At 40.5% G+C, this 18,587-nt stretch overlaps 1 protein-coding gene across 2 annotated transcripts in view; it reads left to right on the top strand.

Moving 5' to 3' along the window:
* Nucleotides 1-6: 6 nt before the first annotated feature.
* The window catches only part of MORC4 (MORC family CW-type zinc finger 4), a 49,227-nt gene continuing 30,646 nt past the window's right edge, over nucleotides 7-18,587 (top strand). For both annotated transcript variants that reach the window (XM_004685679.2, XM_004685678.2), the window contains exons 1-6: nucleotides 7-102; nucleotides 6,844-6,976; nucleotides 13,375-13,592; nucleotides 14,907-15,054; nucleotides 17,349-17,481; nucleotides 17,783-17,911. In XM_004685679.2, coding sequence (XP_004685736.1) covers nucleotides 30-102; nucleotides 6,844-6,976; nucleotides 13,375-13,592; nucleotides 14,907-15,054; nucleotides 17,349-17,481; nucleotides 17,783-17,911 — 834 coding nt within the window. In that variant the 5' untranslated portion in view covers nucleotides 7-29. The remainder of the gene's footprint in view (nucleotides 103-6,843; nucleotides 6,977-13,374; nucleotides 13,593-14,906; nucleotides 15,055-17,348; nucleotides 17,482-17,782; nucleotides 17,912-18,587) is intronic.

The raw sequence follows: 18,587 nt of genomic DNA, 5'->3' as shown, positions 1-18,587 counted from the left end.
CGCGGGTCGGGACCTTCTCTCGCCCCCAGATGAGCCCCCGCTACCTCCAGAGCAACTCCAGCAGCCACACGCGACCCTTCAGTGCCATCGCGGAGCTGCTAGGTGAGTGGCGAGGGCGGGCCTGGCCGCGATCGCCTGAGGCAGTGGTGCCAACGTGGTGCAGCGGACGCGAGAGGAATGTGCCGAGCCTCGCCGGGAGGGCCAGGACTGGGGTGAGGGCGTCTGGACCGGCCTCGGCTCCGCGGGCGGAGGAGGGGGCCGCTCTTTCGCCGAGACGAGGTCCTGCAAGTAAAGCTGGGAAACGAGATATATCAGAGGAGTGAGGACTCCAGTCTGCTTTTTCTCTCTGGCTCACGATGTTCCGGGCATTTTGGGATAATCTCGTTAATAACCAAAAGGAGATGCATAAAAATATCGGGCCCCAAGGCAGCTGGGCTCCACAGGGACCGACGACGAAAGGAGGGCGCTCTGCTGGCAAGGGGGCATTGTGGAGGACTCGGTAGTGTCGCGGAGACAGATCTGGAAAACAGAGTGCTTTAACTCTGGGGACAGGAGAGTCTGGGAATGGTGAGACATCTCTTAAGAGATGACACGAGTGCATTTGGCTCCTGCGACTGGGGAGGGCTGGGTCCGTGGTCCACGAGCGCCCTCGCTCCGCTGGAATGAATACTGAGCACTTAACCTCTCCTCCACCACCAATGTTTGCTTTTCAAGCGTTTTCTTTGATCCCTTGAAGCCTACCAAGTGTACCAACTTTTGCAGTAGCCTGCTAAATAGTGTGTGGAGAGCAAAGGGGGTTGGCGTTCCCGGACAAAATGTAGCAGCATACAGAGTACATTATGAATGTTTCCAAAATAAAAAGAAGGAGGATATTTAAAGAGCAAGGTGGTAGCAAACAAAATCTTGAAAATAGTTTCAAGCCACTTGAATGAGTCTCACACACTACTTAAGCAATTGCTGGCCCATGCTGTAAGAATTGTCTTGGGCACGAAGTTGTGTCCAGAAGGAGATGGTCAAGAGAGTTATTTGGAAGGCTGACAGGGAATTCTGATGATGAGTTTGACCATGACCCAGAATGCTTACAAGAAGAATGGCTGTTCAGTAGAAGCAGGAAAAAAGTTTCATTGACATGTTTTGAATCCTAGAGAACTGGAACTGAATCTTTAAAGTTTTGCATCTTGCCTTCAGGGAAACCCTGCAGGGTAGGATGAGACCTTTGTGCTTGGAACTTACAAAAAAAAAAAAAGAGAGAGAGAGAGAGAAAGAGGGGAAAATGGCAATATCTTTGATAGAAAAGGGGAGAGAGAACTTCTATCTGCTGTTCCTTCACAGTGCAAAACCATACATGTCTTATATGTACTGTGTACTGAATTTTAGTGGTGATTTAAAGATTGGGGGGAAAAGGGGAGGGAGGAGGGTGTAGGAGAAAGGAGCGGATGGGGCATTGCTGGGGGTAGGTTTACTTGAGGGTGAGTGATGCATATGTGCATGTGGAGGAAGAAACATTAACCCCAAAACTATGTAAACACCTTTTTTAATTTTAAAAAAGAAAAGAAGCCAGTCACAAAAGGACAAAAAAGGATTGTTGAGTTTGTAATTTTTCATATATATGATTTTTGTCTTATGCATTCCCTTAAAAAGCCTAAACCTGGCCCAAGGTGTCGTATATAATTGCAAGTATGTATACGTGTGTATTTTGGACATATACACACATCCCTGCATATACACACAGACACAAATTTTAAAGACATCACAACAATCCATGATAGTATTAATAATAGGGAAAAGGAATGCAAAATGTTGATGCAAAGCTTTCATTGCTGGTTCTCCTTGAACAGTTTTCTCCTTCACTTATACATTAGTTTTTAGTGATTCATTCATTTGCTAAGTATAGGGCTCGCTGTAGCTAAGGCCTCCATATAGGTACAAAAGTAAATGTAACACAGATTCACTCTGCTAGTACAGGATATAAAACATGTACACAGGGTCTGTGCTTTGTTTAATAAGAAAATTGACAAAAATAGACATATCAAGTGCTGCAGCAGTTTAGATGAAGGGGCAATGGCTTCCAGCTTACTGGAAGTGGAGGGCTCGGAAAGGCTTCTTAGAAGAGGTGACATGTGAGCTGAGATTTGAAGGATTGGGACATGTGGGTATGGGTATGGGGAGGGGAGGACATTCCAGGCAAAAGGAACAACTGTGTGGACAAAGGCACGAAGAACGCTGAGTAGTTGAGTTTAATTAGAGCATGGTGCTCACACGTAGTCACAGCTAGGTCCTTAGAGAATTTTCAAAGAACCTTCACAAGTACATGTTTAACTTTACCTTTTGAAGTAAAGGACAACGATGATTTTCCTGCAGATAAAAAAAAAAAAACTCAGAGAATTTAATTGACTTTTCCAAGGTTGCATGTTTTATAAATGACAGAACTCAAGAGAGCACTTAATTACGAACATTATTTGCTCCAAGAACCAAGAAGGGAATGAGGTTTTAAAAAAAGACAGACTGGGACTAGGGTGTGACCGGGAGGCTCTGGTATTTGGTCTTTTCCTCTGAACAGGGGAATGTCAGATCAGAGCTATGCTTTAGGAAAGCTAATCTTGCTGTAGTGTATAAATTGCATTGGAGAAGGGGATGACAAAGCTTTAGACCAATTAGGAACTTATCTTAGTTATCACATGAGAGAATACCACTGTCAACTCAGAGTGTGACAATAGGAATAGAAAAAAGCAAGCTATGAGAGAGCTTAGGGAGTAATGGAGAGAGGAGGATAAGAAATAACTTTCAAAGTTCAAACTGTGATCACTCGAATGCTGAGACTAAGTGTATAAATACAGGCTTGTGTCAGAAATGAAGCCCTTATGTTTAGACAGGAATACTTCCACGTATTTGCAGGATGTCTGTAGGGCAGCAGCTTGGCTCGTGACCTTGAAGGAATCTGCACAGTCCTCCTGGAACAGAAAGGGACAGGAGGCTTGTGAAGCCCTACCTCAAGTCCACCTCCTCTTGCCATTCTGTCTTTTCATGGGATGTTGTCATGAGACAGTTTCTCAGCACCTCCCAGGTTCTGATGACATGTGAGGCTTCAGTTACAATACTTTTGGGAAATACAAGGGATCTGCTTGTTTTCCCTAAGTGGTGAGCAGGGAAGAGGTAGAGATAGGGTCTTCCCACTAAGGATAGCACAGGCCAGGAGAGGAGAGATAAGACGCCCTGGGGTGTGGTAGCACATGGGATTGGGTGGGCCAGGTTAAAGGATAGAGACACCCCAGGACCTGGTAGTGAGGCTCTTGATTACGTGGTGAACAAGAGGTGAGGAGTAGGGGTCTTCTCACTGTCCTGCCTGTTTATTGACCAGGTGGACAGGAGAAGATTGATTCCTGAGATCCTGATAGTTTATGCTAGGTGTCGACAGCTTTGTAGAAGGCTAAGCAGCAAGAGGTAGGATTGAAACCAGACGCCAGATTAGTTGGTGTTTTATCATAAATTTATTTGTTGAGGTTGACCTTATAATTTCATTTAAGTGGAAGGCCACTTAAAACTGAAAGTAAGTGCAAAGCTGGGCTTACTGCTGCCAGCCAAGCCTGCTGACCTCTTGTTCCCTACCATCCAGCTGACCCTGGCCTCTTGCGTCCCCCCTCCCCCCATACTCTACCAGCTTCCAACCAAGGAGATAAAATGTCTAGCTATGCCTGGCAGCTACGCTGTAACTCCTGAAGTGCCTGTATTAAAGCTCTTGGGGGGTGTTCCTATAAAAAGTGCCTGGTAAAGTTTGGACAGAAACTCACAGTAAATAGGAAAAAAGTAAAAGTGATTTTGTGAGAGACCTGTGAGCTGATTCATTGAATACACTGTTATATAATGGTGGAGTTTGAGTTGATATGTTACCTGTTGGAGCTGTGTGTTCATAAAGTACTAGGAAAGAGTTCCTCTGTCCATAGTTTTCAATGGAAAAATGATGTCCTGCTGATTGACAAGGTAAAGGTATTAATCTCAATGACGATCTTTGCCATCTGCCAGCAAAAATGACTGGTAGGTCCCGAAACAATTCAGGGCCAGGTTGCCGAGTGGGCTTCCCCCACACACAAGTTTTTAATATTACCATGATCAAAAGCATGAATAAATAAATGCCAAGGAAAGTGGAAAAACCAAACCAAACCTCAGAACATCAAAACCAAAAATTAGAAAACAAAACCAATCAGCTCTCTGATGCACACATTTTAAAAAGCCCCCAAATAAATAGAACCAGACTGTGTAGGCATGGGGCTGAGTACTGGGGCCATCCAGACCACCGAGCCTCCATCACGGGCACCTGGGTGGCAGGGGATTGGCTCACATGACCCAGGAGCCAGCTTGGAGCCTGTGGGCGGGAGGAATTGTGGGCGGGTTAAGGACCTCACAAAATACACAAGAAAGGACCAAAGGTAGTCAAGAATTCTGTGGTTTCCCTCTGGATTGTGCAGTTTTCTGTCACATGTTGACATCAGGCCTGCGCCCTGGGCCCCCTGGTGGCTGCAGAGGAGGCTGAAACTGCATGAAGGTGTGTCATGGACACAGACACAGACATGGAGCGGCGCTATAGGAAGTCTGAGCATTATGGCTTTATACATCTGGCAGTAAGATGTGATGGCAGGTTGATTCTGGGACCATTCCAGAGTGTGATTCGTTTCTCCCACGAGGGATGTACAGTGGGGCCTAAGGACACGTCAGCTGTGGCCAGAGTGAGTTTTCCGGCAGATAGTTTGCTGTGTGTGCATAAGGGCCTCTTGCTTCTTTCCCTCTTTTGGGGTCCTCCCACCTGAGCCTGCTGGCCTTTGACCTGGGTCTTAGGCCTCAAGACCTGTTTAGGGAGTGCTGGGTGGTCTGAGGGCTGTTAGCAGGAAGTCTCCTCCAAGGTCACCAGGGCAATCCACAGGGGCACATTTGCAGTGTAGCTGATGTTTCAGAGTGGTTTGGCATCGCCTCACAAGTGCTCACATTTGCCAAGTGGCTTCTTAAAACAACATAGACAGCTTCACAGTACTGCAACCTTGTGTCAGTTGAAGAAAAACCAGCTGCCTCTTCTACAGAGTAAAACACTTAAAGCCATCGCTGTGTGTCAAACTTAAGATTCCCTGCTCAAGTTTGGCCCATTTGATTTACCATGTAACTCAGAACTTTGGCCTCATTTGGTCCTTAAAGATCAACAGTATTTGACCTCTTAACACCCTTCAGGGACTATGGGTGAAACCTTACTGATGTTAAGACTTTTTAGTCAGTATCCACGGCAACTCCATTGTGGCGTTTGAAAGGAATGTGTCTTGTACTTGATGGACATTTCCCACACCCTAGTGCTTGTAACTGATACTATTAATTGTACTGTAAAAATTGATATTTTGAGTATGTGGTAATTCTCTTGCTTGTAACGGAAGCCCAGTGGAGAATGGCTGCAGTTTGAATAGTGGCAGTGGATCAAGAATACAGTCAGGAACCCACCCGGATCTCTCAGGCCAGCCATGTGGTGTGGGTACAGCAGCATAGGAGGCCAGTGAAAGGGATCGTGCCTTGATTAAAGGGCTAGTAAAGAGAGACGCACTTAAGGAACCCATTCCTACACACTGCACAGACTTCCCTTTTGCTCAGGCCAGTGAGCCCTAGTAAGTCTCTGTGCCACTGTGTAGTGATGGGACAATTATGTAAACCAGCATGTGATAATAGGATGTGGCCATGAAGCAGTGACACTCCCTATGCTCGTGGGTGTGGCACATGTTAGAATAGGATCCTATTTGATGTTTCAAATAAAGAACCCACTGTGAAAACCTAACTCAGGAGGAATTGTGAAACTTCATACTTTTTTTCTACTGTACTTGTATGGTCTCCATTTCATGATAGCCTCACTTTTAAAACGATTACAAAGTACCTAAGCTGAATGGCTCCTCTCTAAAGATGCTTGCTACCATCCCTGGGATCCTGACAGACATTAAACATTTTGCTTTTACATCTGACTCTTCCAATGACTCTTAGGCTATAACACAGGGATGGTGATGATACCAGAAGAGATGATAGTAAAAAGTAGAAAATGAGATGTTCACGAATAAGCTGTCTATTTGTAATTGGCACCTACCTATCTGTACCAGAATTGTAGGTTTACCTTTTCTCCATAGCCACCCTTTACTGTATGCATTCATGAGCCATAATATGGCTAAAGGAGAAGTAATAAGATAGGGCACAATGCTTTGTGTATAAGAGGAGTTATTTTCCCACAGACTCTGAAGTTTGAAAGAAGAAAGGCAGATTGCAGTTCAATCATTCTGTGAAACCTAAAAGCCTCCTAACCCTACCTGACATCATTCCTGTTGTTCCCATAACCTAGTAAGTGCACTGCCATTAACGCTCCCTGCCTGCCCTCTGCAACAGACATGAGAAGGGAATAAAAAGCAGTTTCTACATGTCTTTTGCAGCAACTTGGATGGAACTGGAAAAGATCATGCTTAGTGAGATAAGCCAGAAAGAGAAAGAAAAATACCGGATGGTTTCACTCATAGTAGGAGTATAATGGACCAGGCGAGAAAATAACAAAAATAATGAACAACCATATACCAGAGACATTCTGTGGGGGTGGAGTGGGGAATGGGATCAAAAAAGGGAGGGAAATGCACGGGACTATGGCGATGGCACAGGGGTGATTTGGTGATGGGAATCCCGCGGGGATTACAATCGAGATGGAAAAAAAAATGTGCAAAATGATGTAAAAATAAACTTTGTAATAAAAAAAAAGCAGTTTCTATATCTTAGGGACTAAACTAAAGATGTTAATGGAATATTAGAAAGATATCTAATATCACAGATTTCTACCTTTTGCAGATAATGCTGTAGATCCAGATGTATCTGCCAGGACGGTCTTTATCGATGTTGAGGAAGTCAAGAATAAAGCTTGTTTGACCTTTACTGATGATGGATGTGGGATGACACCTCACAAACTGCACCGAATGCTCAGGTAAGAAGGTGTCATTCTTCTCTTGGCTTAACATTGTGAGCTCTATATAAACCTCAGTAGCTTTCTGTAACATTATCCTTTTCTTTTATTCATTCAACAAATATTAATTAAGCATCTATTATGTGCCAGGACCAGTTACAAAACAGACACCGTTCTAACACTTAACTAGCTGGAAATTCAGAAAATTAAGCAAGTAATCAAAAAGAGTAATAAGTATAACAACAGGAAAGTATAAGATACAGAGGGATAAGTCAACAGGGGAGCCAGTCTGATCCAGCAGGTCAGGAAAAGCCTCTTAGAGGAGTGATATTTAAGCTGAGATTGAAGCGTGATTAGAGTTTAACTAGGTAAAGGAGAAGGGGCCAGGGATGTGAAGCCAGGCAAACAGAAGAGCAAGTTTAGTAAAGACCTAGGTGCCTCCACTGCTATCAGACCTTCTCCAGTTTACATCAGTCCAAACTTACTCTTAAATCAGAAACATTGGAAGTGGAGCAGCGTGTGGATGAGGACCGCGAAGATACCTGGGTATAACTAAGCACTGTGAAAAGATAACACATTGACTCATATAACTTTGCAGGTTTTGCAAATGTGCGGAGTTAGGAAATGCCTTTTTCTACCTGCTGAAGCTGGTAGATTGCCAGGCCACTCTCAGTTCATTTCCTTACTTTCAAAGGTTTGTAGTTGACAATGTACTTCATTATCTTCACATATCACTCAGTAAATGTGTTTCCTCGACTCCTTCCTTCTCTCTTCCTTGTTAATAGACGAGGTTGAATATTCTCCGTGTGGCTTCCTGGACCAGTGTGTGAAACATGAGTAACAATGAAGGGTGCTGTGGAGGAGGGAAAGGGCTCCAAACTATACAAATGGAAAATGTTCCTTTGATTGGAGTTTTCTATGAAGTTATTCTAATTTTATAGTCCTGTTTGTAGGAAAATCCCTTTGATCCTGCAAAGAAAAGAATAAAATTTGGGCATAACCAATTGTAAACTCTCAGTTTTGTTTGTATTATTACCTCTCTGAAATCTGTATACTTGCTTTTCAGACTCTTCTTAATTAGAAGAGTACTTAAGAAAAACCTCTAAAAGTGAGACAAGAATGTGACCAGTATGTTGGTAAAGATGTTGATTTGGCATCTCTTTTTATTGTTTTATATTAAGAAAAATACAATGTTTAGATCGAATAGAACCAAATTATTTCTAATTTTGTATACATTGGGGTTCTTCTTTCTAAAATCATGTATCTTCGTAATCACTCCTCAGCATATCTTATCCAGTGACATGCCTTTCTTTTTGTCTGTGGGACTGTCCCCCAAACCTGGTTCTGCCATCCACCTCATCAAGACAAAGCATACTCTAGTGCATAAGACTATTAATGGAAAATAACTCTAGGGCCTCCCTGGTGGCAGAAGGACTATCACCTCTGTGGCCATATTTCAATCTCCAGCCATGGAGCTGACCCACATGGCACAGCAGACCTCTCCTGCCTTGCTTGCTGCTCCCCTTAACAGTGTATTTCAGTAAATTTGCCTGTTCTGCTCACCCACTTGGTCTCTGATGTCATCTCATCCCCTGTACTTCTGGCCTATACCCCAGTTCTTCTATGTGAAATAATAATAATAACTTTAGTACAATTAGTGTGAAATAAAGAGAGTTTCCAAATCAGGCACCCAAGGTTACCATCCTTCCTCCCTTCTTTCTTATCTTCTCTAGCTTCCCCTCCCTGCTCAACTTCACCCTTTCTTAGGGTGGGGCAGAGAATCTAGAACCTCCCCTCTGCCTGAGGATTACCTTGTTACATTTACCCTCAGGGGTAAATGTTCAACCAAACAGGTTGGTCCAAAGCAGGACTGCTGAGGCCTGAAAGCTTGCCACAGGTCTAAGGTACCTTCTGATGGAGACCCATAGGAAAGGGGCAGAAGGCACCGGGCCAGCCTGGAAGAGCAAAATCAAAACCCAAGTCAAGATAAAGGCTGCTATTGTCAGCTTCACTGCAGGCCTCTCACCCGCATTTCTGCCTCTTTCAAAGGCCTCCTTCCATGTCCCCCAGCCCTTAGTGCAAGACCAAGGCTGAGAAGCAAGTGCAGCTCCTTCACATGTCTCTCTGCAATGTGCCTGCCCCAGGTCTTAACGATCCTTCCTCCCTGCTTTCTCCCCATCTTTTCTAGCTTTCCCTGCCTGCTCAGGTCCACCCTTTCTTAGGGTGGGGCAGAGAATCTAGAACATCCACTTCCCCTGGGGATTACCCTGTTACAATACTACACCTGTGAAAGTTGGCATTTATAATTACAAGGCACAAGGAAGGAGGAGGGTGGTTTCAAAATAATTGTGACAATCTTTGTTCCAAATTCACTCCACATTTTTTTCTCAGCATCAATGTAAAAACCACTGTAGATAAAGTGGTGAACCAGACAAACATGATCTTAGTTCTTAGGGGCTGACAATTGAATGAGGTCAAGAGAAATTGACTCGTAATACAACTAAATAGATGATCCCATCTAACAGTAAGTGTTATGAAGAGTAGAGTTTCTATGAGCACATATAATGGAGGTATTAATCTAGTCTGAATCAAGAAAGGCTACCCTGAAGAAATGACATTTCAGTTGAAATATGAAGGATAAGTATCATTCATTCAAAATTTTGTCCCTCCCCAAGGAACAAAACAGAGAAGAGGGGCAGAATCATTACTAAGTGTATTAATTTTTCTGTATTTGGTGTGGGGCTTTACTTTTGTATTTGGAAAAATTAGTAGAGGTAGATTATTCAAAATTATTAAGCCTACAGAAATTTTGTTTGACCTATAGCATTTGTTATAATTCTATCCACATTTTCCAACTCTTTAAGCTCTTTTTCTTATTTTCAGAATAATTAATAGTTACATAACTACGGCGACACTTTCCCCATATATACAGAATCCCACGAAATCAATTTAAGAAGGAAAGGCCTATAATTGAATTCCTTTATAGTCCATGATTAATTTCTCTTTAGTTTCCGGGGTTAGTGTATGAACCAGGTATCTGTATCTTCAGCAAGGTGAAACACCTCTTTCAAACGTCATGGAGTAAATGCAGACAGAGATCCACAGATTGAAAGTATTTGCTACCTCTGTGTAGAAGTGCATTTCCTAGTAGGTCTGTTCTTCTAAAACAAGCCAGAGATTACCTGTACTTAGCAATATTTCATTCTTTTAAAATGCATGTTATATCACCAGGATAAACAGGCAACAGCAGTACTTGCCATGGAATATCCATGGACTTGAAATTTATTTCATTGGTCAGTCTCAATTTAAATTTATCTCTCTAAATTCTAGATTCTTGACATTTTAAGGAATTGAAGACCAGCTGCTATGTTTCTAGATTCTACTCAAAAGAGCTCGTATTTACTCTTCTCCCCACCCTATATGTATACATGAGAAGATAAAGCACGACTTATTTAGTAAAGACAAACCACTTGACAAAACTAAGCTATCTCTGTAGAAAATGATTGAGCTGGCCTGAAATATATAAAATGCATTCCTACATTTCAATTATTGTTTACTGCGAGAGCTTTTATATTAGGTAAGGCATGCCTCACTTTATTGTGAACTTTTCATTATTATTTTATCTCTTATGGTGAATCTGTGATCAGTCATCTGGGTTGTTACTACTGTAACCCTCCACTAGCAGAATGGTTTATAAGTAGCACATGATGAACTTCTTAAGTAGTAAAGCATGTTTGGATTAAGGTATGTGCATTTTTTAAAGATTTATTTATTTATGCATACAGAGCTGGGGGTACAGTCCAGAGGTGCAGGGGCAGTGAGAGGATTCACCAGAGACAGAGTGGGGAAAAGAACAGGCCGACTGATGAAGCACACTGCTGAGGGAACAGCGGGCGGGTCAGGAGAGGTCTGCCAGGCCATGTGCATCACGTCCAGAGCTGGGGATCAAACTCATGCTGAAGTGGCTTTAGCTTCTTAGTGCTATGCTTTAACCCGCTGCGCCACTAGGGAGAGCCTGGTATGTGCATTTTTATAAGATATAGTGCTATTGAACACTTAACAGGTGACAGTCTAGTATAAATATAACTTTTATATATACTAAAAAAACCACATTCCTATGATTCCTTTTATTGTGGTATAGGCTTTATTGCAGTGGCCTGGAATCAAATCTGCAATGTCTCTGAGGTAGGCCTATAGTTATCTAATTGCTATCCGACATACATTCTGCAATTTGCAGTTCAACAGAATACCTAACATGGGAATGAAAGTGGAATAAAAGAGCACACAGAAGAGTTCAGTGGACTATAACAGCAACAAAGCCTAGAACTTCCAGCTCCTTTCTCCTCATTATTCTTATCCTCTTGCATTCTAGTTCTGGCCTTGCCCTGCCCCTTTTCATTTAAACCTTACATAGTCCTGTGGACTCCCCAAACCAGGTAACACAGTGAGGGTTTATACTTACAAAGGAAAACAAAAAATGATAGACGGCAGAGTGGCAGGAGTGAATAGAAAATTAAAGGAGTCCTGTAGTCTCCCTTGACTTGAGCACTTTATCTTGACCACCTAATTGAAGCTTTTGACATTAGAAAAAGTTGATGTTAGTTTAAAATTAAATTTTTAATACTGTGTTTTAACTTAAATGCACATTCAGTATAGAATTTTTAAAAAATATTTACTTATGCATACAGAACTGGGGTACAGGCCAAAGGTGCAGGGGGTGAGAGGACTCACCAGAGACAGAGTGGGGAGCAGAACAGGCAGATGAACTGAGATACACTGCTGAGGGGAGCAGCGGGCAAGACAGAAGTCTGCCACACCATGTGGGTCACGTGACCTCCCTGACGGGGGATCAAACTCGTGCTGCAGTGGCTGCGGAAAACTTTATAGTGCTGTGCTTTAATCCATTGTGCGACCAGGAGGACCCTCATTATAGAATTTAATCCTCATAAATAACCCATCTCTTCTAGTCTGTTCTTCATAAAAAGAATAGGAATGCCTGAATCTCATCAACTTCTGTTAAGTTTATTTTTTGGAATACTGAAGTCTATAAACAACACTGAAGTCTATAGACACCAGAATGTTTGTGCTGGTGTTTTTCAAGGAACCACTGCCTTACCTATTACCTTTTTCTGAGGCTAGATTCATTTGTATGATATACAAAGCTCCTGGAAAGTGGCTACTTTAGAAGGACATAATTATTGTGTAACACTTGGAAATAGGAAATTAGTAAGTGGCCTCCTCACCTAGGATATAAACACAAAACAACAGCTTTCAGGAATCAGAAACCAAGTACCTCAGCCCTCCTCAAAAGAGTTAAGAGCCAAGACCAAGCTGCTCAAAACATCTATTTTATGTTGGAGAAATAGCTCATCTATAGTATACAAAATCCTTGCTTACAGTGGTAAATCACAAGGGCAAGAACACACGTGTCTCTTTTATTATCGGTCGTGTCTCTAGGGCTTAGCATGATGCATGGCACATAATAGCTACTTAGGAAATATTTATTGAATGACTGGTGGTGTACGACATTGTATAATTAGTCAATCTGAAGAGAAAGAGTGCTTAAAGGTAGTTTATTTGTGGTGAGAGAAGATAATACAAGAGGAAGAGAATCATTATTTCTAGCTTTCACAGCTCTGATTTTTTTCTTTTGGTTCTATTATTTTGTGTGTGTCTGAATGAAGAATATAAGGCAGGGAAAGAATCTGGCTCCCAGATTAAGCTGATTAGGAGGAGACTGTTGATGTGGCTCAGTAAAACGCCCTTAACAGAACAAGAGAGACATACTGCAGCTGTTTGCCGGTACTCAGAAGTAGAACTATCTATTTTTATCTGTTGGGCGCAATCCAATGAACTGTCCCAGCAGATGGAGCGGAGGGTAAGAATTAGAAGGGTTATTCTTTGGGTGGAGAGTTGAGATTGTCAAGATATATAACTTCTGACTTTGAGATTTCTACAGGGTGAATAACCAGGTTAGGGGACGTCTATCTTGCACCTCTAACCAAGTGCCACAATAGTACTTCTGCTACACTCTCTCGGGTACACTGTGAGATAACTACCATTTTTTGCCTTAACCTAACTTTACTCCTAACAATTAGAGTGGTTATATCGCGACAAGCTGCCCTTGGCATTCCCCAGCTGTCTCTGCTAGTCAGTGACAAGAGACAGCTTTCACAAAGCTTGACTTAAATGTTACGGCAACGTTGATAGACATACAAGCCTTATAAGAAAATTAGTCCCACTACCCCATAGTAATTTCCTGTGTTTTAAAATTAATAATTTTGTCCAGAAATACCAAAAGGAAAAAAACGGAGGATTTTTTGCAAGTGTTCTTCATTTGTAAGCCGAACTTCTGCCTGTTACCCATCTTAGAATGCTTTTTTACTTTTCTGATATTCTTTTTTCTTGTGTAATTACAGCTTTGGCTTTACAGATAAAGTAATAAAGAAGAGCCAGTGTCCCATCGGGGTCTTTGGTAATGGTTTCAAGTCAGGCTCCATGCGGCTAGGAAAGGACGCTCTCGTCTTCACCAAGAATGGGGGAACGCTCACTGTCGGGCTTCTGTCACAGACCTATCTGGAGTGTGTCCAAGCCCAGGCTGTTATCGTACCCATTGTTCCATTCAGCCAGCAAAACAATATCCTTTCTGGAAATGGAGACTGTTGGTTAAAAATTAGTCTATGGACTATTTTAATAGAAACCTCTTTCTTCAAGTCAAATCTGACTATCAAGAGTTTTTAAAGAAGTATTCAAATGTCTTAAATTTAACTGGTATTCCCTCTTTTAAATTGATATACTAGACAGATACTGGATGGTTTTACTTGGTGGAATATAAATAGCGAAAAAATAAATTCTGGCAAAGGATAGTTAAAGTAATTTATACACTGAAAAATGTACTGATTACCAGAAGGAATGGCGGGAGAGATGGGGAGCAAAGGGGAAGGAAAGCCATAGCACACTGGCACAGGAGGCTTGCTGGAGGATGAGTGAAGAGAGGAGTAAAAGTGTAACCCCAAAGTTAGACAATTATGTAAAGTACTGAAAATCAATAAGGATACTAAATAATATTTAAACAGAAAACCAAACAAGTTTAATGGCTTGTATACCTCCTATATACATGGAGGTATATAGGAAATGGCCCAAAGCTATTACTATAACTAAAGTCCTCAGCTAAAGTCAGAAGATACAGGCGGAGGGGAATGCCATCTTGGGGTGGTTACCAGAAAAGCACACTAAATGTGTATGTTTGTTAAGCAGATTTAAGTCAATGCCATTTCCATTAATGAATTTCTAGAGATTTGGTCATCTTTTTAGTGCAGAGAGGGAGACACCTTTACAAATAGCAGAGTGTCCTTGTAAGTTTAAATATGTCTTGCCAAAGGACAGCTTCTGCTGAGTTTTCAGAGATTTTCCTATGACTACGGTTTATTATTTTTTAAAAAAATGAGTTGTGCCATGACAGAAATATTTTTGCTGCATTCAAATTTTCAGTGTTATGTGATTTGTTCTGGTAATGGTAATGGCCTTCTCTTTTTGTCCCCTTAAGTGTAGCTATATTTGTGTCCTACTGCTAGAAACACACCATTTATCAGTTTATCAGATAGCAAACTAGCTCACATCCTTATACCGGGACAAGTTATTATTCCTGCTAGACGCCAAGTTGTCTTCCCTTCAAGCAACATGACTTTGAACTCATTGCTTCCAAAAGAGCTTTAAAGATTCAGCTTTTGGTCTATTTCATAAATATAGGACTGTTTCTGTTTACATTATGTCTTTGAAGCTGTATTTTGCAGGTGTAACTGATAATGCTGTTTGTCTCCACAACCTTTCTCCATCCTCCCCAGACCCTCTTTTCTTCACATGCTTTATGTCTATATTTTGGTCTAAACATGCAACTCCAATTGATAGCATCCTAAGGTATTAATTTTTCTTTGACTATATTTGGTTTTACAAAAAATGATTATTACTGAGGATTCCTTGCCCAGCCTAGAAGCCATCTTGAACTATTCAATTTTCAACAGTGAAAATGACCTGCTGTCCCAGTTTGATGCCATCCCAGGCAAAAAAGGAACTCGCGTTCTCATTTGGAACATCCGCAGGTATACTATTTCAAGGGGGGTAGATTCTAATTAGCAGAGGTTGTATGGCAAAGTACCTTGTAATAAGTCTTTCTGGAGAAGCAGAATAGATCAATTTAATACATGTTTATATCTCATTGCCTACTTTTTCTTAACTTTCTTAGAATAACAGCTCTGTTTGAGATAATAGTTCTTGTTGGTAAAATGTGACATGAATATTCTTACAAAATAATCAAAACATTAAGATCCTCAGAATACATTTAATTCCACCTATTTTTTTTCAGGGACATTTATTGAGGTAGGTAAAGGATAGTTATTTTATCTTATTTGTCAATGAACATAAAGTATGAGAAAGACAAATCAGGGTATCAGCACAGTACTGAACTTACAAAATAAAGAGCCGTGTATGTATTGTTTGCTTTCAGAGTGGCTGGATTAGTAGAAAAGTTTTGAAGCAGATAAATTTGAACTATAACAAGGATGATTTCAGATTGTGTGTTTAGATTAATCAAACAATCTAGAAATATTCTAGCATCATCACTTGTTTGATCTTGTCATGTCAAATGTGATACATTTAACAATGTCCACTAAAAAACCTAAATACCTTTAATATGAAATAGGTATTTTTGGTTTCTTTCATGAAACAGGGTAGCATATATAGCCACTCTTATTTTTCTCCTGAGTTCAGTTATTTCACATCATCACTTTGCTGGGTAAAACTTACATTAAAACTATGCTGGAATATTATATAGAGTATTTTCAATTAAAAAAGTAAAGAGAATTCACATATTGGTAATTTATGTCCAACTGGGGAAGCATTAAGTGATACAATTATATTATAAAAGACCTTTTTCTAGTGATCTAAACACCAAGCTAATTTTTTATTTGCACATTGTCTCTCAGTTATATGGTATTAGGTATTACGTAAATAAAGGATTCCATGTTCAAATAACTTTAGGATAAGCTGGCTTAACCAAAGCTTACCATGTTGCTTTATTGCAGGAATTCTCAGATGTTTTAATATGCCAGTGTTTACTGAAAATAGTTGAGAGCAACTTAGTATGCAGTATTTCCCAATTTCAAAATGTTTCTCCCTTTTCCGGGAATCCCCTCAGAGTACATGCATTAGAAGGGGTGGAGTAAAAAAATCAGCATTATCCTGGGAAATCCAGAATATACTATTACAGTGACATGGACATTATACAGGCTACATATAATCGTGGCTCTGGCCAGCCCTGGAAAAGGAGCCCTGTTTTTGACACAGCTGCTCTGAGCTTGTGGAATCTGCAGTATAAGGGAATATCTCTAAAACTTGAGGTGATTCTAACAGCTAGGTATTATTTCTCTATTTTATTTGATCCTCAGCCTTTCTTTATTTCTTGTCAAAGAGTATCTTGGGCGATTACTACACTACAAAACAAATTTTGGGAACCATTCTTCTGATATTTCTATTTACTCCATAACCCATCATTTGTTTTGAATTTTTTTTTTTTAGGAACAAAAATGGGTCTTGCCCATTTTCCCCTGGTAGTTGTTAGTGATGTAGCCCAGGGTCTTGGAATGGATCAAGGCTAAGTGACCTAAAAAGGCCATGGGGAGGAGAAAGGTCTTTACAAAAGGAATACGAACACGTACCTTAAATGCTAATTCCATAAATGATATTCTAGAAACTAGCAATTATATACTGCCCATTACAACTCTTCTAAGAAATAGGGGTTAAGAGAGCAATTTAGTATGCAGTAGTTCCCAATTTCAAAAATGTTTCTCCCTTTTCCAGGAATCCCCTCAGAATACATGCATTAGAAAGGGATTCTAATTTTTTTCCCTTCTAAGAAATAGGGTTAAATCTGGGGCGAGCTTTGTATTTCATTAGACCTTATAATTTTGCTGAAGTTGGAAGAGGTAGGTTTTGATTTGTCCTTTCATTCGGTTGTAGAAAGTCATGTTGAATGACCTACCACCAATATCCCAAAAATTTGGTTCTATTTTAAGATCATGCTTTGAGGATAGCTGACAATCATTTGACTTATCAGATCACAGACATTCTCATGTTCCTCCCCACCCCGCCCCCCTTTTCTTTACTTGGCATCATCACCTCTATAAAACATAGTAGATTTGTTTAGACTGGAAATACACTCAAATATATTATTTGATCTTCAAGCCAAGTAGCTTGTATTTCCTTTGCACTGGTAGTCAGGGAAAGAAGTAGAAACCTGAGTTTTGGCTCATATTGTTTCTTTTCTCTTGGGTTCCTAGTGCGTTTTTGTCCTTTGGAGCCAGTTTTTGTTAGATTGGTACTTGTCTCTTTTACCCAGAAATAAAGATGGAAAGTCTGAGTTGGACTTTGATACAGATCAATATGACATCTTGGTATCAGACTTTGGCACAGAAGAAAAAGAGACTGGTGATGTTACCTCTGAGCTGCCAGAAACAGAGTATTCTTTACGGGTGAGTAAGAGCGGTTTTTCTTCAACAATGGGAGGAGGTAAGATTTCCTATAACATGAAAATACTGTTCAAGATCTCACTAGTTAGACAAAGGTGCCAACTTCTTAGTCCAGTGCTAGGATTCATTCTCATTGTCTCCACTGAAAGTTTAGTTAGTATAGTCAGCAGCATTTTAGTGTGGCAGAAGAATATAGAAATTCAGTCAAAGCTTTACCCAGAATAGATCTCTGTTGCTAATAGTGTTTTATGGAGATGTCAGTGGAACTTGGAATATAAAATAACTTTTCTTCACTGTTCCTTAGGCATTTTGTGGTATTCTGTACATGAAGCCACGAATGAAAATTTTTCTGCGTCAAAAGAAGGTGACCACCCAGATGATTGCCAAGACCCTAGCCAATGTAGGATATGATATATATAAACCCACCTTCACAGTATCCTTACCACTGCATGATGTTGGCCTCAGTGTTTCAGGGGTGGATTTTCAGGTTGGCACAGGAAAACAAAAGTTTTTCCTTTGCCAATTCAAAAGTGTGTTTTACAGTGCATATCCTATTACACATACTCTATTGAACTATTTCTTAAATATCAGTGTATATACCAGTTTTTGTGAGGAGTCACCTGAAAGGTATGAAAACTGAGATTTTGAAGATTCTAGTTCAGTGGTTTCTGAAATTCTTTTATTCATAAGAAATATATTTTTTAAAGCTTCAGTTGATTGTAATGTGTAGCCAAGTTTGAGGATCTTTGTTGTAAGGAATAATCCACACTGTTTGGTTTGTACTGGAATTTCATTATATGCTACATTGATTGAAATCAGCAAAATGTTGGCTCAAACTTGTTAATCTTTTGGACTTAATCTGATTTTTGTTATAACAAGTCTAGCCTTAATGTTGATGGAAGTTGAGAGTAGAAATTAAAAGCTGACTTTTCTAACACAAGATAAATCTTCAACAGGTGTGATATGAATTTCCTGACCCTTCTTACAGTGGCAGTCACTCATTTTTGAGTAATCATAATTACTCATTTTTATTCCTATCCCTTCCCACCATTACAATGAGAAAATCTTAAGATGAAATAGGGAAACTACGTCTATCTTTGTTGATGGCT

The sequence above is a fragment of the Condylura cristata genome, unplaced genomic scaffold (genome assembly GCF_000260355.1).
Source record: "Condylura cristata isolate star-nosed mole 26May11 unplaced genomic scaffold, ConCri1.0 scaffold00019, whole genome shotgun sequence".
Classification (NCBI taxonomy): Eukaryota; Metazoa; Chordata; class Mammalia; order Eulipotyphla; family Talpidae; genus Condylura; species Condylura cristata.
This window is presented reverse-complemented; position numbering and strand designations above follow the sequence as displayed.